Source organism: Furipterus horrens, unplaced genomic scaffold (genome assembly GCF_987537825.1).
Source record: "Furipterus horrens unplaced genomic scaffold, mFurHor1.1.pri manual_scaffold_1, whole genome shotgun sequence".
Lineage (NCBI taxonomy): Eukaryota > Metazoa > Chordata > Mammalia > Chiroptera > Furipteridae > Furipterus > Furipterus horrens.
Genome location: NW_028327171.1, coordinates 208,850,190 through 208,871,815, shown reverse-complemented (window position 1 = coordinate 208,871,815; position 21,626 = coordinate 208,850,190). Strand labels below are relative to the sequence as shown.

At 37.9% G+C, this 21,626-nt stretch overlaps 1 protein-coding gene across 5 annotated transcripts in view; it reads left to right on the top strand.

Annotated features, from left to right (window-relative positions):
* The window catches only part of DOCK10 (dedicator of cytokinesis 10), a 135,415-nt gene that overhangs the window by 32,617 nt on the left and 81,172 nt on the right, over positions 1 to 21,626 (top strand). For all 5 annotated transcript variants that reach the window (XM_090284741.1, XM_090284759.1, XM_090284732.1 and 2 more), the window contains exons 4-7: positions 10,211 to 10,293; positions 16,597 to 16,669; positions 16,924 to 17,046; positions 17,307 to 17,441. In XM_090284741.1, coding sequence (XP_090140867.1) covers positions 10,211 to 10,293; positions 16,597 to 16,669; positions 16,924 to 17,046; positions 17,307 to 17,441 — 414 coding nt within the window. The remainder of the gene's footprint in view (positions 1 to 10,210; positions 10,294 to 16,596; positions 16,670 to 16,923; positions 17,047 to 17,306; positions 17,442 to 21,626) is intronic.

Below are 21,626 nucleotides of genomic sequence, written 5' to 3'. Positions count from 1 at the left end.
AGGCAGTGAACTGGCAAAGCTCAGGCTGAAACACATCCAGCTCAGTGCTGATGTTGAATAACCTCTCACTCCGCTCCCTTTTGACAACGCTCAGCCTCTTGTGAAAAGCAGTGGGTACGCTTTTCTTTCCTCTCGTGGTGAATGACTTCGTATTTTCACAAATGGGAGTTTAAGTGAAATGAGTAGTCTCTCCCATTTTATGTGTTATTAATTCACTTCCCTGTATTTTAAATATAGTGTTAAATATTCTCTACACAAGAGTAGAAGTTTATTTCACATCCACTACGATGCTTCACTGTTATGTAACATTAACACTGAGCCATAGTTGGCCAACATTGTACATACATGTAGTTTTTGAGCACTTCATGTCATAGGTATTATGCCTCATTTCCTAGCCTTAGAAAGACGGTTCTGAATGATTAGCTAATTTGCCCATGTTCACACAGAGTCAAAATTACGGCCCTGACTCTCTGACCCAATGCTTGCTCCATGCCCTTACCTACTTTGCAATCCCTGATTCTTTGAGGAATTTATTTAAACTATGCACTTAATAGACTGACTTGATGAGGATATTTTTACTTTTCACAAGGGAGCATGTATTTCATTTTGATAAACATGTAAGCTTTCTGCCTCAGTTTCCCCATCTTTAAATAAGGATATTAATATAATAATCCCAATACTGTTTCTAAAAATAAATATAGCAATGACATGAAAACATTGGGAAAGTAGCAACCGGGGAACGTTTTTATCTGATCCTCAAAAATGACTTCAAATCAACATCTACAACCATAAAAAAAAACAACAGACACTTCTGCGATAAAACAAGTACCACTCTCTCCCACTCAGGGTTGGCAGAGCAATTAAAAGATCTATAAATAGGATAAAAACTTCCTAAGCTAAACTTCTCAGGCAAAGTTTTCATTTTAATATGCACAAAAGGATCCTATAAAGCCAGAAGCACAGAATACTAATTAAAACTAAGTTCCTGGTTTGGTCTCTCTTCATAAAGAATATGAGCGAGCAGAGAATTGAGGATGATACAGTGGCCCACCAGGGAGCGAGGGTCTAGGGGCCACCTCAGCTGAATGGCCGAGAGAAGGACTGACAAAGTACTAAGGTAGCAATGAACTCTGCCCACAAAACCCTCTGCAATTTCGGGAAATCAACCTGCTAGAGGAGTAATGGTGAGGGAGGAGTGAGTCATGAATCCAAGAACCCAAATCAAGGAATAACATACTCAAGGACTTAAGAGTTGTGCAAACGTTAACAAATAGAATCTGCATCTATATCTACGTTTGTACATACACATGCATCACTATGTACTGCCCTAATCCAGACAGTACTAAGTTACTGGAGAAGGAAAAGTTCCTATTTTAAGCAGAAGTTCTAGACTAGAAATAATGGAATTCTCCAGGGGAAAAAATATATAGTGAAAATGCTACCCACAACTGAATGGGATTTACAAATTCCATTCAAAGCAGACACAGTATATGTTGAAATCTCTGGGCTTTCATAGAAAATTCACACTAAAGCCCAGCAGAACAAATGGCTGAGATCAGAGAAGACACCAATTTAACAAAGGCACAGAATGTTCCGCAGAAAGTCAAGTCTGCAGGACGTTCATAGGTCTCTCTCTCTCTCTCTCTCTCTCTCTCTCTCTCTCTCTCCCCGTCTAACTTTCTGACATCCATTGATACCATCTTAGAAGGGAACGTGACCTAAAATATTGCCCAAATGTATTTGACCTTGGAGAATCTCTGTCCATTTTCCCCCAAGTATCTTGACAAATATCCTTGAGAAATGCTGAGAAAAATCTCATGGAAGGAGATCACTAAGATCTAGGGGCCCCCAAGACAGCCCAAGTAATGCAGAGTCAGCTATTAAGTGAACCTGGACATGCATGTCAGTAAGGCAGATGGTGATGAAGAGAAAGGGTATATTAAAGACCCCGAAAGATCAAAGAAATGGTTTCTCTTTTTTCATGGCCAAACCTTCATTGTTAGTTCTTATGTTTAGTATCAAATATGTCTGCCTTTGTCCAGGGAGTAAACCTCTTGCAATAGGAGGAGACAATCTCAGACACACACCAATGATGAATGTTCTATGAACCTACCCTCATGCAGCGAATTATAATTATAAACTACCTTAATTCCAAAGTTTGAAGTAAATAATAATGATCATGAAGGTCAGAGTAGCACCTTTCCAGCCTTGAAATTTCTCTTCTCAACTCCCTACCTAATTATCAGATTATCTGTTGTTGTTGTCTTTCTTGTTTTAGAGGTAAATGAAAATTCAGTGGCTTAAATAAATGGATCCATTAGACATACACAGAAACTGCTACTCCCAATTTAGTGGGGTGGAGTTAATTACCTTATCTTTAAAAAGGGTGAAATTCTTTTTTTTTTTTTTTTGTCTCCACCCCAACACTCCTAAAAAGGGTGAAATTCTTTACACTGATTTAAAGTATTACTATGAATCACATACAAAGCATGTGCAATAGAGGGCCTTGTCCACTGCATCAGAGATTAGACTGAGTCCATTACTCAGCCACATTTGTCACTTATAGTAAGCTGGTGATACCAAGTGGATGTAGCACAAGCTTTGCCTTCAAGGAGCTCACCATCAGGAAGAAAGTAACAGACCTATGATCATATTTTCTGTAATACAATCTGAAAAGTACTCCTGGAAAATACTGCAAAATAGAGAAACAAAGTCAGGTTCACATGTTAGAGAAAAATAACCAAAGGCAGAACAGATTGTGGATTGGTAGGCTTGGGGGGATGAGTAAAACTGGAAAGAAGTAGGACAGATAGGTCACACTTTATTATAATAGCCCATCTGGATTAAAGACCTATAGTGACATGTGGCATGTGATAATGGTGATAGTAAAAAGTTAGTAACAAGATGCAATTGACAGGAGTTAATGACAGAGAAAAAAGTAAAGAAGAGAAATATGTTGGCAATGACCCCCACATTTCTGGCTTGGGCATTTAGCTAGATAGCTGTGCCAGTCATTTAAGTATGGTGCCCAGAAGAAAGTGAAGGTTGCTTGAACAGGGAGGGATGAAGCAAATAAGATAATATCACTGGCCAACATCAGAGAGGTGTCCAAGAAGGACATAAATACATAAGTCTCAACACAAAAGGAATTGCTGTGCTGTCGCTCTGGATTTGAAAGCTGAAGCCTGAGCTCAGAAGAGCTTGCCCAGGAACGCCACGAGCGCTGGGCTGGAGCTGAGAGGCAGGTCCCTGAGCTACGCTCCCTCTTAAGGGGTTGATAAAGAGGGCCCTGGATAGAAAGTGGGGATGGACTGGACAAGGAGGTGGGTAGAAAACAAGGAGAAACCGATTTCTCAGAATCAAAGAAGAGTCGATAACAAGAGTGAGTCAGTGGTATAAAAGGCAGAGAAAGTGTCAAGATAATGGCTCATTGGTTTGTAATCCAGTCAGTGATACTTCTTGAATGGAGCATTTTCAGAAGCTGTGAGCACGGCCTGATTACAGTAAGTTAAACTCTGAAGAGATGTGTTAGTATCTCTTGTCCCTTTACCTACAAAGTGCTTTGGAAGTAAACCCCCAAATAATGTTAGAACTCTTCAGGCAGAATAACCTGTGCATACCAAAGTTAAAAATAGTTCAGTAAGCTGTTAAATTGTGTATTAAAATATTGCTTAATCTATTACAAAGCAAAATTTTGTAAACATGAAAATCAATATGATATGAGTGTAATATTGAAAATGAAATTTTTTCCCCTTCTTCCTCTTCCACCATTTGGACCCAAACAAATGACATTCAACTAGTTCAAGAAAAAATTCTATATAGTCAAGGTAGAATCTGTATCATGATGAGAAGTAAAACAAATACTAAATAATTTGAGTCATAGACATAGAAAAGAAAATTATGGGGATAGAGGGATTGGCCATGATTTTAACCATATTTCATGGTGATGAAAGAAATATATCTAATTAGAATGAGATGTACTTTGGCTCAAAAAAAGAACATGGAATATCATTTCTTACTTTTACAATTAAAATAACCTTACGTTCTTTATGTTTAATTTTGGATGGCATATTATATACATTGATAAATCATTTTTTTACCAGAATACCTTTGTAATGTATATAAAAAAATTTAAATCTAGTATGTAAAATAATGTGCACTCAAACTTTCCCAGAAATAAAAATGTCTCTCAATAAGTGATTCTGGGTTTTTTTGCATGTATAAATAAATTAAGTCAAAATGAATGCTGTTTTCTGATTCAGAATCACTGGGTGGCAAATGAATGATTCTAAATGTATTCATTAACTTAAGAACAGAGCACAGGACGTGTGGTTCTTCTCACTGTAGAACAAGCGCCTTTCATATGAAACCAGGGCTACACGCACAGATAAAATCACTGGAAGATGCTGGGGGGAAAGCAACTAAAAGTCTCTCCAAAATTTTCTTTGAAAAAAGAATTATGGTCCCATCTTAATAAAATGAGTGAGAATAAAAAGATTTTGACTTTTGAAGAATGGGGCTCTTTCTTAATTCACTGATGAAGGTCTTATGGGGGCTAAGGGACTTTAGATTTTGTGAGTACTTTTTAAAAGTAAATTTATAAGTAAAGCCACTTATATTTTGTGACTTCAATAATTTAATGGAAGATGTTATCAAAATTTGTTATTGTTCTCTATTTGCATTATTTGTGGCATTCAAATAAAATTTATACGGATGAAAACTAAATGGTTTTCTGCTTCACACTAATGACCCTGAAGAAATTCATTTTCTAGTCACCAAAATTCCTGGAATAATAGCCTTGCTTCTAAATGTACAAAACTGTTCCAATTCTAAATTGGCTTCATCTTCACCACAATAAAAATGATCCTGTAATGTTTAGTGGTAAATGAATGAAAACACACAAGTGCACGTCAGAGACTCTGGAGGGCAAGAATAGTAAAGAACCCATTTTAAGTTTGAGCCTGATGTTTCAATTGCATTGAATTACAACCCAGATTTTATGTCTGACATGAAAAGAATGATAAGATCATACTATTACCAAAGTTTTTAGTACCATCCATTATTCATGTCCTGACAAGTTACTTGTGAGATCAAGCTGGGAAATTAGTGCATGGTCGCAGGTCAGACACAGGTGTGATTTACAGAAGTCTAGTTTCACAGTTTGTTTGACTGCCTCAATACAACACATTCTGAAAATGACAAACCAAATATTTTGATTCACTTCCAATTTAGAATCAACAAAGAGAACAAATTAGGCTACTCTATAATTCAAATTAACAAAATAGTTTTAAAAGTTTTTTTTTCTTGTGCTTGGCATTTGATAGGACATTCCATTTTGTATTGTATGTGCATTATTTATATACATATGAACCTATCTAATATTAAATAAGTATTTTAAAAAATCAAACCCAAATCCATTAAATAACATTGTACCATGATATCTGAAACTGAGTCATATCTATATTTACCTCATTTATTCTGTCCAAACCCATTATTTTTACTTCTCTCCCGAGAGTGTAGTATAATTTTTAAAAACTATTAACTTATTTTGATACTGCAGAAATTAATTTTAAAGGAATGAATAATGTTATCCAATGAGAAAAAAGTTTTCAGTGCCCTTTTTTTTCTTTTTCTCTAAAACATCAGTGTATTGGGTACCTACATGTCCTGATTTGCAGAAATACTCTCATGTTCTACCTGTTGGCCTGGTTAATAGCATCTCCTTTCCATTTGAAATGTCTTAATGTGGACAATAAATTATTAAACAACTGTTTCAATACATAATTTGCCTACATTCACCCAATTTCATAATGCTGCATTTTCAACATTTATACAATAGCTATTATTATTCCTAAACTTTATTAATAACATGAATATGAAAATTACCACAATCATTTTACAAATACAGAATTAATCCTTGCGGTGACTAAGGGCCAAAATGAACACCTTTTGTGGTTGTATAAATCTTTTTGGCAAGAAAGTAGCTATGTAATTTAATAAACCTGTATAGCTAGAAAGAAAAACAATTTTGCACCTAAAAAGCCATTTATTACCTGCTTATTACTTTGTAGCCAGAATCTAATAATCAGACCTTTTCAGAGATAGACAAATTACATTGCCAAACCCAAATTGCTACCTGAGGTAGATAACATGATTTGAATTGATTCAGATGATTCTCTAAAAGGAGAGGAGAACATTAAAGGTTTTCGTCACAGTATTCTGCTTCTGTTTGCAATTGCCCAATCTTCCCTAAAATACTTCGATTTTTAGAAATTTTAGTAATTTCTAAAGGAAAAGGGATATAGAAGATTCATTCATTCAACGAATAAACATTGAATATCCACTATAAATAACTGCCATGTTGGAGTGGTTATGTTCCCTGCTCTTTTGAAAAGTTGTGTCTATTTGAGTGAAAGCTGGAGGGTGATCGTAGATACACAGAGTTCACTGTAGGAAGTTAGGACCCTAATACTTTCAGCTCATAGGCAAAGAGCGTGACAGGGACCAAGGGACTTCTCCTTTACAGATTCTGATTCAATGGATGCATGTGGCACCCTGGAACCTGCATTTTAATTAGCAACCTCAAGAAATTCATGAACACAGCACAGTTTAGGGAACACTATCCTAATGGCATAAACGCCCTTAACCATGTTGACTGGGCTCAGCTTTTTTGTGCTGACACATATCAGAGCAGAGGTGGCTAGTGTAAAGGCGGAACAAGCAAGCATGATAAATTAATAAAACGTGAACTGGGTCATTACTATTGGGAAGAATTAACTAGCTCAGCATACTTAACCTTTGAGGTAGATTATGGCAGCCTCCATTTTAAAGGGAACAAAAGAGTCGGTATTTGGGAACTAGAGGGAAATCGATAGGTAGTAAGGGGAGACTGGAGCTATTGCCTTTTGGTAACAAGCAGAGTTGCAGCTCATGACTTTGAATTTGCAACAGGTCTCTTCAGCTTCATTTTTGGACAAAGAGGAGTTGTAGTCATAATTATAATAGTTCTTAATGATCTTCTTAGAGTGACTGTGTGGGCTGGAACAAAGAATAGAGAATAATTTTCTATGCATAACATTTCCCAAATGCCATAACTATGTAAGAGAAACATTTATGTTTTTGTAAAATGCACTGGCTTTCTCAGAATCAGAGAAATCACAGATTTAGAAGGATTCTTAAGGGTCACCTAGTCTAACCCTAATTCTCATCTACCCACTGCCAGATACATGAAATACAGTACATGAAAACATAAAGGGTTTGATTAAAACAAGACTCTTTGATAATCAGAGCTAATATAGCTTTTCAGAATTATGCTTTTATGAATCAAGAAAAACAAGTCATTATCAACCATTGTTAATGTGATTATAGATTGAGTCACACTCTGGAAAAAACTGATTTTTTTAAGCAAGTGTTTGTTAAGTACTTACCCTGTGCTAAGTGCTTTGTATAAATTGTTATTTGATCCTTTTAAATTTGGATTCAGAAATTTAGAGAGATTAAGTTACTTAGTTGAGATCACATGGCTAATACCAAAATTCAAAAGCAGGTCTGTAATTCCAAGACAGAAATGCTACAAAAACATCTGGAATGATGCTCTGGATGTGCTAAAAAAAAAGAAAGGAAGAAAATGTCTGCAATCATCGTACAAATCACAAATGAGCTGAATGGACTTTTAAAGTCAGACAAATCCAACTTGAAATCTTACTTCTCTCACATGTAGGATTTCGGGCAAAGATCTGAGCCTCTCTTTGCCTCTGTGATCTATAAAATGGAACAATAAAATCTCATTGAGTGCTTATTAATATTATATGCAAAGCACCTAGTAGTACAGTATTTGACAAATACTTGCCACTACAAATCAAAACAAAAGAAGTAGTTCTTATTACAGTGCACTAAGATAAGAAAGGACCATATTTATTTTTCTTCAGCAGAACTCAGGATTAGCACATTTCAGATTCACTCCATTATGCTTGTGGCACATTGTGGATATTGTATGTAATTGCACAAATACACGTCTTTCTCATGGTTACCCACAGGTACTATCCATAGCAAGAGAAGACAATGAGTAAGTCAGTGTATCTTTGTTTCATTAACACCTCCAGATCAGAAAATGTAGAGATAGATATTAGGTGGCAGAAATTTCTAACCCATTCCAATATCCTAAATGTTCAATAGCTACTATATCTGAGATCCAAATAAGTAAACTGATTTGACCAAAATCATGTTGGAATGAGTACTAATTTTAGAACAAGTTGGAAGCCCTGTAGCTCCTGGCTCAATGAGGTACCTTCTATTTGCATTTTGCTTATAACGAATATACATAGGTTTGGCAATTTTTTATTTTTATTTTATTTTATTATTTTTTTAATGTGTTTTATTGATTATAATGTTACATTTGACCCAATTTCCCTTCCCTCTTCTCCCCCCCACCCAGTGGCCCGCCTCCCTCCAGTTGTCCCCCCTTTTAGACCATGTCCATTAGTTGTGCATATAGTTCTCAACCTCTCTCTGTCTATTCCATTCCCTCCTACCATGCTCCTTAATTCCTATATCATCTCCCTCCCTCTCCCAGGTTTGGCAATTTTTTAATCAAGAATGTCTAAAATACCTTGAGCATTCCATCCTAAAAAAATAATCCAAAATAGGTGGGACTTGGGGGAGGCTGGGAGGACCATATGCATGAAGGAACACTCTAAAGTATTTTTTTCAATCACGGACAAATTTTAAGTAGCCATGGTAACCACTCATTCTGTTTTCTTCTGTAAGGCTTTGTTCAAGTGACAGATACAATACCCTAACTGACCCTCTTTCCCCAGGTCCATACCTTCCCCCTCTTGTTTACTTTTCATGACTCCATTTGCTAACATATCAAGGAGCATATCAAGGTGCAGTTTCCCTTTATTTCCAGACACATAATCTGTGGAATCAGCTCAGGAATAGGCAAGTTAAGAAATTTAACATTAGCTAAATGTTTAGTCTTGTTCGCATTTTTTCTATCGAGTCATTACGCATCTCCCGAGTTCCCTTTCAGTGTCGTCCACGTCTGTTTGCCTTATTGCTGTTTGGTGTTTCAACTCTTCTCTTCTCTTCTCTGGCAGCTTCTGCCGTCATCCTCCTACTCCTGTCTGTGTCCCAGTCGCACGTGTTGTTTCGCGCTCAGTCCCTGCCTGCACGCTGTGTTTCCCATCATCCTCTCTACACCGTGCCTGGGCCATTCCCTGCCCCTTGCTGTTTCTGCAAAGGCAGTGCCGGGGCTCTCTGTTCTGCAGCCACAGAGAGATCCTGCCTGTTTCCTTCTTGGCCACAGAGACAACCACAGATCTCTATTCTTCACATTGTGTTAAGTTGATTGCTCCTCATACTCCCACTGATGCCAGAGGACAAAGTTTTCCTCTAATCCTAATAGCTGTTTAATCCTGAGAATCATGGAATTTAGAATCAAAAGGAATTTTAAAAGCCATCTAGTGAAATCCCCATTACCTACCCACAGTCAATACAGTGGTTAAGTGCGGAATATGTATTTGAGAAATATTTGCCATCAGTTCATACAGTAAAATCATTCATTATGGACCACTATAAGATCATTATTTTGTGCTGTTAACCAATGTTGTTTTTAAAAAAAAAAATTGTCATCTTTTATTCACATATATTTATAAAATCCATGAACAGTAATGGAGAAGGCCGGGCCTTATGCGATAGTCAGGGGAATGGAAAAATTGACTTTCATTTTTCTTTATATTAAGCAAGGTTGATATAAAGAGAAAAAGGAAAGTTACTGATGCAAAAACAAGAAGAAATGGGCTAAAATTTTGATGAAAGGATTACATGTAAATAATAATATCTTTCACTAGTAAAAATGATTTAATCATGGAAGGGGTTGCCAAGGAAAGCTGAGAAATGATGGCACTCAAGGTTAACAACATGCCCTTGGTGTGATTCAGTGAGTGATTAAACTAGGACTCTCTTGATGGAGCAAAAAATGGAATAAATATGTTAAGTGGTTCCTCCTCCAAGAGTCTGGGAAAGGGTACGTTTTCATTGCACTGGAAAATGTGAAATGATTATAATGAGCAATCCCTTCACCTACCTTAGCATCACTAATGTAGATACTTTAACATGACCCCAGAGATTATGAGAACTATATTCATGGTGCTTTTTCCCAGGACAGTCAAGTTTTTAATGATAATTTTTTTTTTTTTTTTAATTTAAGGCCTGCAAATTTTATAGTTCCCAGTGGTATGTGGTAAACTACAAATATGAACAATATTCTGGAGACATTCGACAGTTACCTCGGTAAGAACCTATTATGAGTATAGCTTTGATTTCCCATATATAGAATATTTCTTGGTTTAAGTTCTGCCATTATTTATGAAACATAAACAACGTTAATCTAGTGTCAAAGAATATTTTTAAAAATTTAAAAATAAGTCATCATACAATATTTTATTAGCAATGTAATGTTTGTATAGTGAAAAAATTGGGAGTGAGTTATAAATATACATTTATTTAATTGTTGAACAAAGTTTTAAAGTATGGTTATATCACTTATTTTGTGAGGTGTCCCCTCCATAGCAGATACAGATGATTAGAAAAGTATAGTTTGTATGAAAATATTTTTCTGACAACATTCAGTGTATAGTGTTCATATTTGCCATTGGCTCCATGTATCTTCATGCTGGGATATCAAAAATCACTAAAATAAACAACCTCCACAGAAGTGATACATGCTTAAGAAAACTATAAGGATAAATAAATACCTAATTTTTTTTCTGGACTCCAGGGAAATAAAGCTATTAGAAGAAGGTGATTTTGTTCTGCTCAAAAGGTCACCTCCATGGAGAAGTAGTCATTGATTCAGTATTTATGTCCCCCACTAAAGTAAGATCCCCCAAAAGGTAGGGACTTTTCCTTTCAGGAGAATGCCTGGCACATAGTAGGTGTGCAATAATTACCTACTGGATAAGGAAACTGAGTGAATGGCAAATTTTAAAATGTAATATTCCTTTATGGGATTAGAGTTGCTCAAATTTAAAGAATTGCAAAAACTGGACTCTCTCAACACATTAGGTCATCAAATGATGCAAGCAGTCCCCAAAAAACACTTCAGACCATCGAAAGACACACTTTTATTAATACCTTCCTCAAATAAAATATTGGTATGATATACATTGCATCTAACTTGTTAATGGATACATAGTTCAGATTTGGGTACTGCTTTCCAAGACTTTGCATGCCCCCCCAAACCGTCTTTTCCAGACTGAGATCCTCGGAAGTGCTGCTCCCAGCTTCTGACTGCAGAATTGGGAGGAAGACTTAGGGAATGGCTCTGAGAAGGTGGCATTTGAGCAGCTCTGAAGGAACAGTTGCTGCCAACACTGTGATCTTGGGAAAAGGTTCCCAGAGGGAACAGCATAGGCAAAGGTCCTGAGGCGGGAACTGGCATGGTCACCTGAGCAGCCTGACAATTAGGGAGGCTGGAGCTGAGTGTGGGAAAGAGAGTAGGGGAAATAAAACTATGGAAACCAAAGCAGGAGACCTTGTGGACCCTTGAAGTTTGCCCTCATGGCAATAGAAGCCCATGGAAGTTGTGACCAGGAGCGTGACATGATCTGGTTCACCTCGTTGCAAAATCACTTTGGTCTTCTCCATGGAACAAGGGATTGAGGTGGTGACAATAAGACAAAGAGAGAGAGAGAGAGAGAAGGAGGCCATTTCTTTTGGAGTCGCATTACTACGAAGAGCCAACATTTCCACCAAAACAGCATATCTTTCCAAACAGTGAACATTAACATTTACCAAATCTCTGAACATTCCATCAGTTCAAGTCACTCTTAATAGATAACCCTCCTCAAGTTCATGTTGGGAAGGTCCCCATCACCAGCTAGGCTTTCATGAGCAATTACTGCACTTGGAATGTCTGGATGTTAGCACACACTTTTTATAGGTGCCATTGAAAAGCAAAGTTTTTTTCTTTTCACATCAAGACTTTCTTTTTCTCAAAATAGTTGGGAGAAGTGGTTACAACTTGGAAGCTGTGTCCAGGCACTTGGAACACTGCATGGGACTTGAGAGTGTAGAAAGCAGCATTTATCTGGCCTTTCAAATAAATGCCTCCCACTCTAGTTAGGGCTATTGAAATTTCTAGTGGCTTAATCCCCAAACACTCTTTTTCTCTTATATTCATGATGCCATAAAGGCAGCTGCAGAGGGGAGTAGGGTCAGGGGTTCGGTGAAAAGGGGTAAAGGCTTAAGAAAAAAAACTCATGGACACAGACAACAGCATGGTGATTACCAGAGAAAAGGGGGAGCAGAGGGAGAAAAAGGGGGTGTAAGTGGAGATGGGAGAAGAGTTGGCTTTGGGTGGTGAACACACAATACAATATACGAGCAATTTTCAACCCGTGTGCCGCAAGAATTTTTAAAACACACAATACCTAACTATTTAGTCAGGGGCACTGACGTCTTTTCCCTTAGATTATCAAATTTTAAAAAATGACAATAGCCAACACAACAGCCATCAGTGTGAATGAATCAAAATTATACCTATTTTTTGTCATACTGGCAAAAAATACATTTTTTGGTGTGCCGCAGAATTTTAGTAATTAGTTTGTGTGTGCTACGAGATGAAAAAGATTGAAAGTTGATGCACTGTACAGATGATGTATTATAGAATTGTACACCTGAAACCTAGATAATTTTGTTAATCAATGGCACCCCCATAAATTCAATAAAAATAAAAATAATAAAGAAAAAAAAGAAGAGATTTGTGGCATTTTTCCTCTATTTAAACAATAGAGAAAGCACCTCTAGGAAGTACATTGTCTTGTTGAATTAGAACTGTCATAGTACACAAGGAAAAAATTCTCGTGAGAAAAAATGCAGTAGTAACCAAAATATTGCTGAGAATGTTTCCCACTGTAACTAAAGGAAGTGGAAGTTGATACTAAGAAGGGGAAGATCAAGACTGCCATAAAATAAGAAACTTTAATGAATATAGTTCATTAGACTATAGAAAGTAGGCTACTATATAACAGCATAGAAAAACTTAACTCAGAATGAATTGAAGACTTGAATGTAAGACCTGAAACCATAAAACTCCTAGAAGAAAACAGAGGCAATATTTTTTTTTTAATATTTGACACCAAAAACAAAGGCAACAAAAGCAAAAATAAACAAGTGGGACTATATCAAACTAAAAAGTTTCTGCACAGCAAAGAAAACTATCAACAAAATGAAGAGGTAATTTTTGAATGGAAGAAAATATTTGCAAACCATATACTTGATAAGGGGTTAATATCCAAAATATATAAAGAACTCATGCAACTCAATAGGAAAAAAAAAAAAAAACCAACAACCAATCTAATTTTAAAATAGAGGCTCTAAATAGACATTTCTCCAAAGAAGACATACAGATGGCCAACAGGTACATGAAAAGATGCTCAACGTCACTAATCAAAAGGGAAAGTAAAATCAAAACCACAATGACCTATCAACTCACACCTGTCAGAATGGCTATCATCAAAGAGACAAGAAAGAACAAGTGTTGACGAGAATGTAGAGAAAGGGGAGCCTTCATCACCTCTTGGTGGGAATGTCACTTGGTGCAGTCACCACGGAAACAAATATGGAGGTTCCTCAAAAATTACAACTAGAACTACCATACCATTCAGCACTTTGACTTCTGGGTATTTATCCAAAGAAAATGAAAAGACCAATTCTAAAATATATATGCACCCCATGTTCATTGCAGCATTATTTACAATAGCCAAGATATAAAACCAATCTACCTGTCTACTGATGGGTAAATGGAATACTGTTCCTTCATTTAAAGAACAAAAGAGGGAAATAATGGGATATGCAATAACGGGATGGCTCTCGAGGGCATTATGCTAAGTGAAGGGAGTCAGAGAAAAACAAATACCATATGATCTCACTTATATGTAGAATTTAAAAACATACAAACAAAAACAAGCTCATAGGTACAGAGAACATAGTGATGATTATCAGAGGCAGGAGGTGGCGAGGGGGGTGGGGCAAAACAGGAGAAAAGGATCAAAAGGCACAAAATTCCAGTTATAAAATAAATGTCTTGGGGATATAAAGTACAGCACAGTGACTATAGTTGATGATACTGTATTTCATATTGGGAAGTTACTAAGAGAGTAGATCTTCAAAATCCTCATCAAGAGGAAAAAGAATCACAAATATGTTTTGTGATGGATGTTAACTAGACTCACTATGGAGATCATTTTGCAGTGTATACAAATTTAGAATCATTATGTTGTATACCTGAAACCAATATATTATCAATTATACCTCAATTTAGAAAATATATATGAAAGAAAAATATATACGATGCCACTGATCTCATTTATCCATGGCGTAAAATACAAAGATATTTGACATATTTAAAAATGTTACTACAGCTGGTTTGCTATAAAAAAAAAATTACAGAGTATATCTTGTGACTGAAGATCAAATAAAATGTAACCAGTTTGAATGGGTCGAATTAGAACAGAATTCTTTTTAACTGAAGAACATTTTCCAAGTGTCAACAGTGAGCAAGAACACGCTAGGTGCTGAATGTGTATTATCTCCTTTAACACACATAAGCCCACCAAGCAGGAACTGCTATCCCTGTTATGTAGAGGGAACCCAGGCACCGAGAGGCTCGTTAATTTGCCCGTAACCTCATGACTGTAACTGATGGGGCACTCAGGCATTTCCACATCCTTCTCTGGGTAATGGAAGTAATTTGTAGAAATGAGACCGCCTAGAAATAATAACTGATGTTGGGTTCTAACACCAGAGGGTAAGGTCCCTGCTGAGCCCTTTGTTTCAGGACCCCAGGGACTCGGAGACCACACAGTGTGGCTGGGGGAAGACCGTTAAAGTCAGCAGCAGAGGTGCTGACTTGTTAGGATCTGTAGAAGTGTGAACAGTCATTGCTCATTGGCCCTGCAGACATGGGACTGAGTGGTGACGAAGGCCACCTAAAGGCAAGGAGGCTATGCCGTGTGGGTCTGTGGGAACAGGACTGCCAGGGAAAGAAAAGTCCTCAGTAGCCCCCCCGGTTCAGCGATGGTCTACATGCTGTCCACCGCCGTGAGCCTTTTCTCAGTGGCTGACCTCACCTCCTGTCGCCCTCTTGCCCTAACTGTGCTCCAGCCCCCAGGCTAGTCCTCCCCAGGACCAACACTATCACCATTCCCTGTGCCCAGAATGACCTTCCCCCAAATCACCGCAGGGCCGGCTTCTCCCGACACTTAACTTAACATGGCCATCTGCGACCACCTTTGCTAAATCTGGCCTCTGCCACTCCTGCCCAGGGCACTCTTCTCTTCTCCCCTCTTTCATTTTCTCCACAGCCATTTTCACGCAGGGAAATAAGCTTGTTTGTTTATGCTTAAATATCTACTCTCTATTTCCTTAGAATGCAAGCGTCCTCAGTTTGGGGATTTATTTTCTGATATACGGTTGATATTATGGTGGGCCTTCTGTGTAACAGGTACTGTCTGGGCACTTGATCATTTAGTGGCAAGGAGAATGACCTCTAAGAATTAAGACAGCTCTCAACTTCCATTGAATTTGATCAAGCAAATGCAGAATCAGGAGAAGTCAGCAATGAAAAGCATTCACTCTCGCCACACCCGCATGATATGCTCTAAACTGATGCTCTCTGGTCTGCACTTTTTTTATGACTATAAGGTCAGCAAGAATATGGTTAGGGACTAGTGGTGTTGGGTGAGTGTTGCTCCCTAGACTACCTTCAACACGAGAGACTATTTGCTGTGGGAATACTGAATGTGCGCTGGGCTTTTTTCTCTCGACAATCAGATTCTGAGGTTGCTTCTACACAGGATGCATCATCTTTAAAAAAAAATACTCCATGCAAATTCTACATGTAAAAATTTCTAACTAGATATCAAGGAATGCCTGATATGGTCTTGTTCAATTTCCATTCAGCCGTGAGGTGTGAGACAGAACGAAGCCTAGAAAGTCGGTTTGTCTTTTACCATCTACAGAACCAGGTGTGTGCTCTCGCTCCTCTGTGCTCATCGGTGATGCTGTAACACAGAGGCCTTTCTGCGCTACCATGGAAATGCACAAAGTAAACACAATGGCCAGTGAGTCACATTGATGCAGACTTTTGGGGTGACCACAGTCAGAAAAGCAGCACAGCCTAGTGGCCAGAGCACAGGCTTGTTTTCTAGAACAGGCTTCTTCAAGTGACCACCCTGCACCCTTGGGCATGTCGTGTAAAAGTGAAACAGGAAGGTAATGAAAAGAGTGCCACTTCATGTTCTACTTAAACATGTGGAAGAAGGAAAGTATAAACCAAGCCTAAAAACTGTCCTGCTCACCTTCATCTCACCCAGTGTGTAAATCTGTATAAATAGTAACCCCATGGATTGAAATAGAGACATATTTAATGGGCAGGTGAAGGTCAATACCTCCGAAGCCAATGGGACCCTCACAAGATTATATTATCTTATTAAAAAACACAATAGTGGTGACCCAAGGAACAGCTGCAAATGAAAGCCATGTCTCAAATGACAAATCAGAACCTTTTTCTTTTGTTTGTTTTAATATCAGAGCAGAATACAAACCAGAGAAACTTCCTTCGCATTCCTTTGAGGTTGACCATGAAGATGCTGATAAGGATGAGGTAAGGAAGCTGTTGTAAGTGTAATGTTTAAAACATGAGGATAATGAGTTCCTCTCTTTCACCCAAGTGTTTCTCATCAAGCTGCAATAACTGTCTGTGTGAGGGCTTGGAGTCAAAATGAGTCTCATTTGTTTCGAAGTTGAATATGATTATTTGAGATGAGTCAGAAGAGAAAAAGGAACTCGTGGTTAAGCGCTGTGAGATGCGGGATTCACAAAAGGTTGCATTCATGCTAAATGATGCCTTTTACACAGGACACCACCTCCCATTCGTCTTCCAAGGGAGGTGGGGGAGCGGGAGGCACTGGAGTTTTCAGGTCTGGCTGGCTCTACAAGGGGAATTTCAACAGCACCGTGAACAATACCATTACTGTTCGGGTAAGGAGACCTCGGGACGCACCTTTGTTTCTGTCACCTTTCTTGATGCCCCCTCCTTCGGTCAGAGCACAGAGGGGGGCCACTCGCATTGAGTTCATGTTTGGTGTCATATTTTATTTATGGGAAAGGAGTGGGCTCTTCTCCCAAATAGGGCCCTACAGAGGTCACACTCTTGAAGGAATTAGGAAAAAATGCTAGTTTCCGTGTGCAACAGCGCACTGCAACCTGAACCGACTCCTTGTGTCTTTTCCTTTATTTAGTCATTCAAAAAGCGCTACTTTCAGCTAACTCAGTTGCCCGATAGCTCCTACATCATGAATTTTTACAAAGATGAAAAAATATCCAAAGAACCGAAAGGCTGCATCTTTTTGGATTCCTGTACAGGTGTGGTGCAGGTGAGTAGGAATCCCTTTTCCCTCTTCATTATTTTTGTCTGTTTGTTTTATTTTAATCAAAGAGTATGTTTATCCAGTTGTCAGTTATTTATTCCAGAAATATTTATGGAGGATCTGATATGAGCCAAGAATTATTCTAGTCCCTAGGGATTTGGTGGAGAACAAGGCAACCTTGATCCCTGCTTTTACAAAACCCACTTTCAGTAAAGAAAGAAAAACAGAAAATAGGCAAAAAAAAAAAAAAAAGAAATAAACAGAATAGATTCAGTTGGTGAAATCTGAAATAAAGAAAATAAACAGGGTTACTGAAGGGACAAATGATGAGATTGGAAAAGAATATCAATTCTTCAGACATGAGAAAAGCATATTTGAAGAGACAGTATTTGATCTAGAGACTAAAGAATCAACAGGGAGAGCAACTGCAAAGGTCCCGAGGCAAGATCAAGTACGATGTGTTCAAGGAGATGAGGAAAATGACCACCTTTGTGGCTGTGGTGTGGAGAACCACTGAGCTTAAGAATTCAATAAGATAGCGTATAAATCATACAGCTCAAAGAATTCCTTTCATAAATGTTACCTTTACTATTAGGTATGAGATAAGGAAATTTACAATGTGCATATACACCCTCTTCCTTCTAAGAGAAAGTTTCCTTCAAAGACAAAGATTGCACTGATTTTTAAGAGTTTAGTTTCAGAAATAGACACAGTGCTTTTAACAGACAATGCTGTTCTGCAGCCTCTTGGTCTTCAAACTATTGTCCTTCGTGTTCAGTTTGGCATGGACCACTGTGACAAAGGGCAGCAGATTCATTCCACAGGCCTCATTTGGACATCTGACTTTCAAGACACTTATTTTTTTCTACTCTGATAAAATAGTTATCCTTATTCCTTGTACATAAAAATTGAAGAAATCAAGTGTTCTACAATTTTCCTTCAAATTTCACGTTAATATACTGGCTTATTGAGTGGCTGAGGGCTCTGTTTCTGGTCACAGGCCACAAAGAGCATCCCCTTCTCTTCCCATGGACATTCACAGAGCTTGCTGTGTAGCTGGGATTACATCTCAGATTCATACCAGGGACACCCGATAGATAATGTGGATGCAAAATGGAGTTCTCTCCGGTCACTTCAGTTTAGCCTATTTCTGGATGGTTCATCTGTTAACATCGAGAACTCCCCCAGAAATAATGCTGAACTTTCAAAAGAAAAAAGTAATCATGTTGCTGCATGATGGAATATTATATTACACTATATGTATTGTACATGTTATTTATTTATTGACACCCCATTACACTAGAATGTAAGTTCAGTGAAGGCAAACACTTTACATGTTTTTTTTTAATGCTGTGCCCCTCACACAGAGAAGGTACTCAGTCAATCTTTTTGAATGAATGAACAAATGAACATACAAAGCATGGAAAGAATTGCATGGATGGTAGCCACCAATGCCGCTAACCTGGAATCGATGTTGTGTGTTTTCTTTTAAAAGTCTCCCTTTTTTTCTGCAAAATTCTGTAAAAGACGCTAGCACCAAAGCTAGTATGATGGAATATGTTATTTGGGTAACTTCCTTGTTTGACGCTCAGCCCTCCATCGGCTTTAGCGGCTTCCTTCGACTTTCTATTTCAGAAGTTTTCTGGATGAACATTGTGAAACAGACCCGTTTGCTACAACTCATTAAACACATCAGATGGCATTAGGACATATTCCCAGTTTCCAATTATATATGAAGCCACGTAGGTGGGCTGTGGCGGGCTTGAATGAGCAAAGCTGTTGCAGTGGACCCAAAGAACACTTCTGTTTCAGGGAAACAGAAGAAAACTGGGAGAGTGAAAAGAATATGATTCCTTTCTGATTATCATTTTAATGACTTTACCATTGCATTTTAAGATTATTAAAATGTCCCACTGACTTTCCATTCCTATCCTTTCTTTTTTGCTAATTTGTTTGTCATTATTTTGCAGAGTGAGATAGAAAACCGCTTAGGTATCTTATTCTTCCCCAATCTAACCTCTACACTGCAAGTACTTCTATTTCACTCCAAATAATTAAAAGATAATTTGGTTTCTGAGCCATTGTAACTAGAATATTTAGGTCATTTAAGATTACCTCATTGTGAGAAACAAGAGCTTATTATACTTCGCTCAAGTTTTTTTTTTATATTTTAATAATATTGTTGAAGTTGGCAAAAAGATTCAATTTATTTGACCTACAGAATACAATTTAGAAAATCAAGATTTCTGTATTTTGTAATGTTTTCTTTCTAAAATTTTATTAGTTGCTTTGCATTGGAAAGCAGGTTGCAGCTTAATCCACTTTTGACTTGGACCCTGTATCAGCATTTTACATAGCTGTGCGTCTCCTAGTTCACATTAGTTACGACATCAGATTAGTGGAAGGGATTCTTTGATTTTGATTTGTTTGTTTTGAAGACAACACTGAGATGGGCTTACATTTGCTATTCTCAAATGTTTAACAATATCCTAGTCAGAGCGAACCCCTGAACTGTGGGCATTTCTAGTCCTTCCCTTCCTGTCTTTTTCTCTTCGTGTGTGTGTGTGTGTGTGTGTGTGTGTGTGTGTGTGTGTGTGTGTTTTCTTTAAAGAAGCCTGTCTCTTTTTTATACTTGCTATCAGCCAACTTGTCTTTGTCCTTAGACACTTGGCATCAGTGAGATCTCAAGCAGTTCACTGGACCACCTTTGGCAGAAGCCCAGGAAGGGTGTGTGAGGGTGTAGGAAGGGAGTCTGCCCCTCCTCCTGGGGAGAGCATGGCTTCTAAGAATTTGCATTATTAAAGAAGCTGCCTAAGTGTTTGTTTTGCACGGGAAGGTGTGGGGCCTCTGCCTTTTCTGGCACCTCCTCACTCTGTTTAATTTTTCAAATGAAAGCTCTGGCCTCTTACTAGTGAAAACCATCCTGTTCTGTGCTCTCTTGGGTTCAACAGCTATATTCTCATATTGCAATGACAATTCTGTTCTCGCACAGAATTTTTAATACCTTGATTGTATACTTCTTCTTCAATATATTCACACAAAGTTTAAGTAGGTACATTTATCTTCCAATTTCACATTTGCATGATGAATTGGTAACGCCTGTCTCCCCTATTCTGCCAGGGCAGAGACTGTGTCTGTTTTTGCCTGGCACAAAATATGAACACAATAGGCACCTTTTGGTGAGTGAATGTTATCACTGCACTGAGCACTGGGGATGGCTCGGCAGCCTCTGCTCTTATCAGGCTCAGAGACTAATAAAAGAGCTGGTCTGTGAGTGAGTCATTACAAGGCAAAGAAATAATTATACTTGACAATATTACAAAAGTATGCACGGGATCAAAGAGCTTGTCCTTGGAAGAGTCTAGCAAGTGGCATTTGAGCTGTGACGTCTTACAGCAAGACTCATAGATAGCCTTTTAGCTAATTCTTTTTCTCCTTTAATTTTTAAATTTTTCATTTTCTTGAGGCATATATGTTGCCCCACTGTCTGTTCTCAGCACTTAGAGAATTTGCTACTTCCCAGGCCATGGATACCCCTTTGGTACATGATTGTGTCAAGGGGGTGTCAAGAGCAGAGAATGGCATTTTCTAAGCATCTCCTTATACCTGGGTCATCTCAGTGTGTGTTAAAATCTAAAAAGGTTATGTTCCTTCCCTGCCACATGCTACCATGTAATCCCAGCACATTTTAATTTACCTCCCCAAGCCTCCATGTCATTGCATGTTAAATGCAATAACAGGATCTGTCTCATAAGGTTGTTGGGAGAATTAAATGAAATAACGACTGTAAAATGTTCAGCACAGTGCCTGGTATACAGATGGCAACTGTTTAGTAAGTGTTGTATTTGTGGTTGTAATCGTGCTGCTGTGGAAGTTGAAAGGGAGAACTTATTTTGGGACAGTCTCTGAAGGCATCCCAAAGAAAGAGGACATGGCCAAGAAGATATTAAAAGTTATTTTTTCTTGCCATGAAGAATAGCAACCCTATTCTCAAAAAAAAAAAAAAAAATTTATACTTTGGTATTTAACCTCCATGTCACATGATAGTTAATTCTCTCATCTTCTGGTTCTCCTATTTTTATTTTACTTATATAAAGTTGAGTTATCTTAAGTATATAGACTTTGCTTTATTATAGTGTGGGGGCTCTACAGACTTTAAAATATTGTGAATAAGAGATAAATACCTGTATA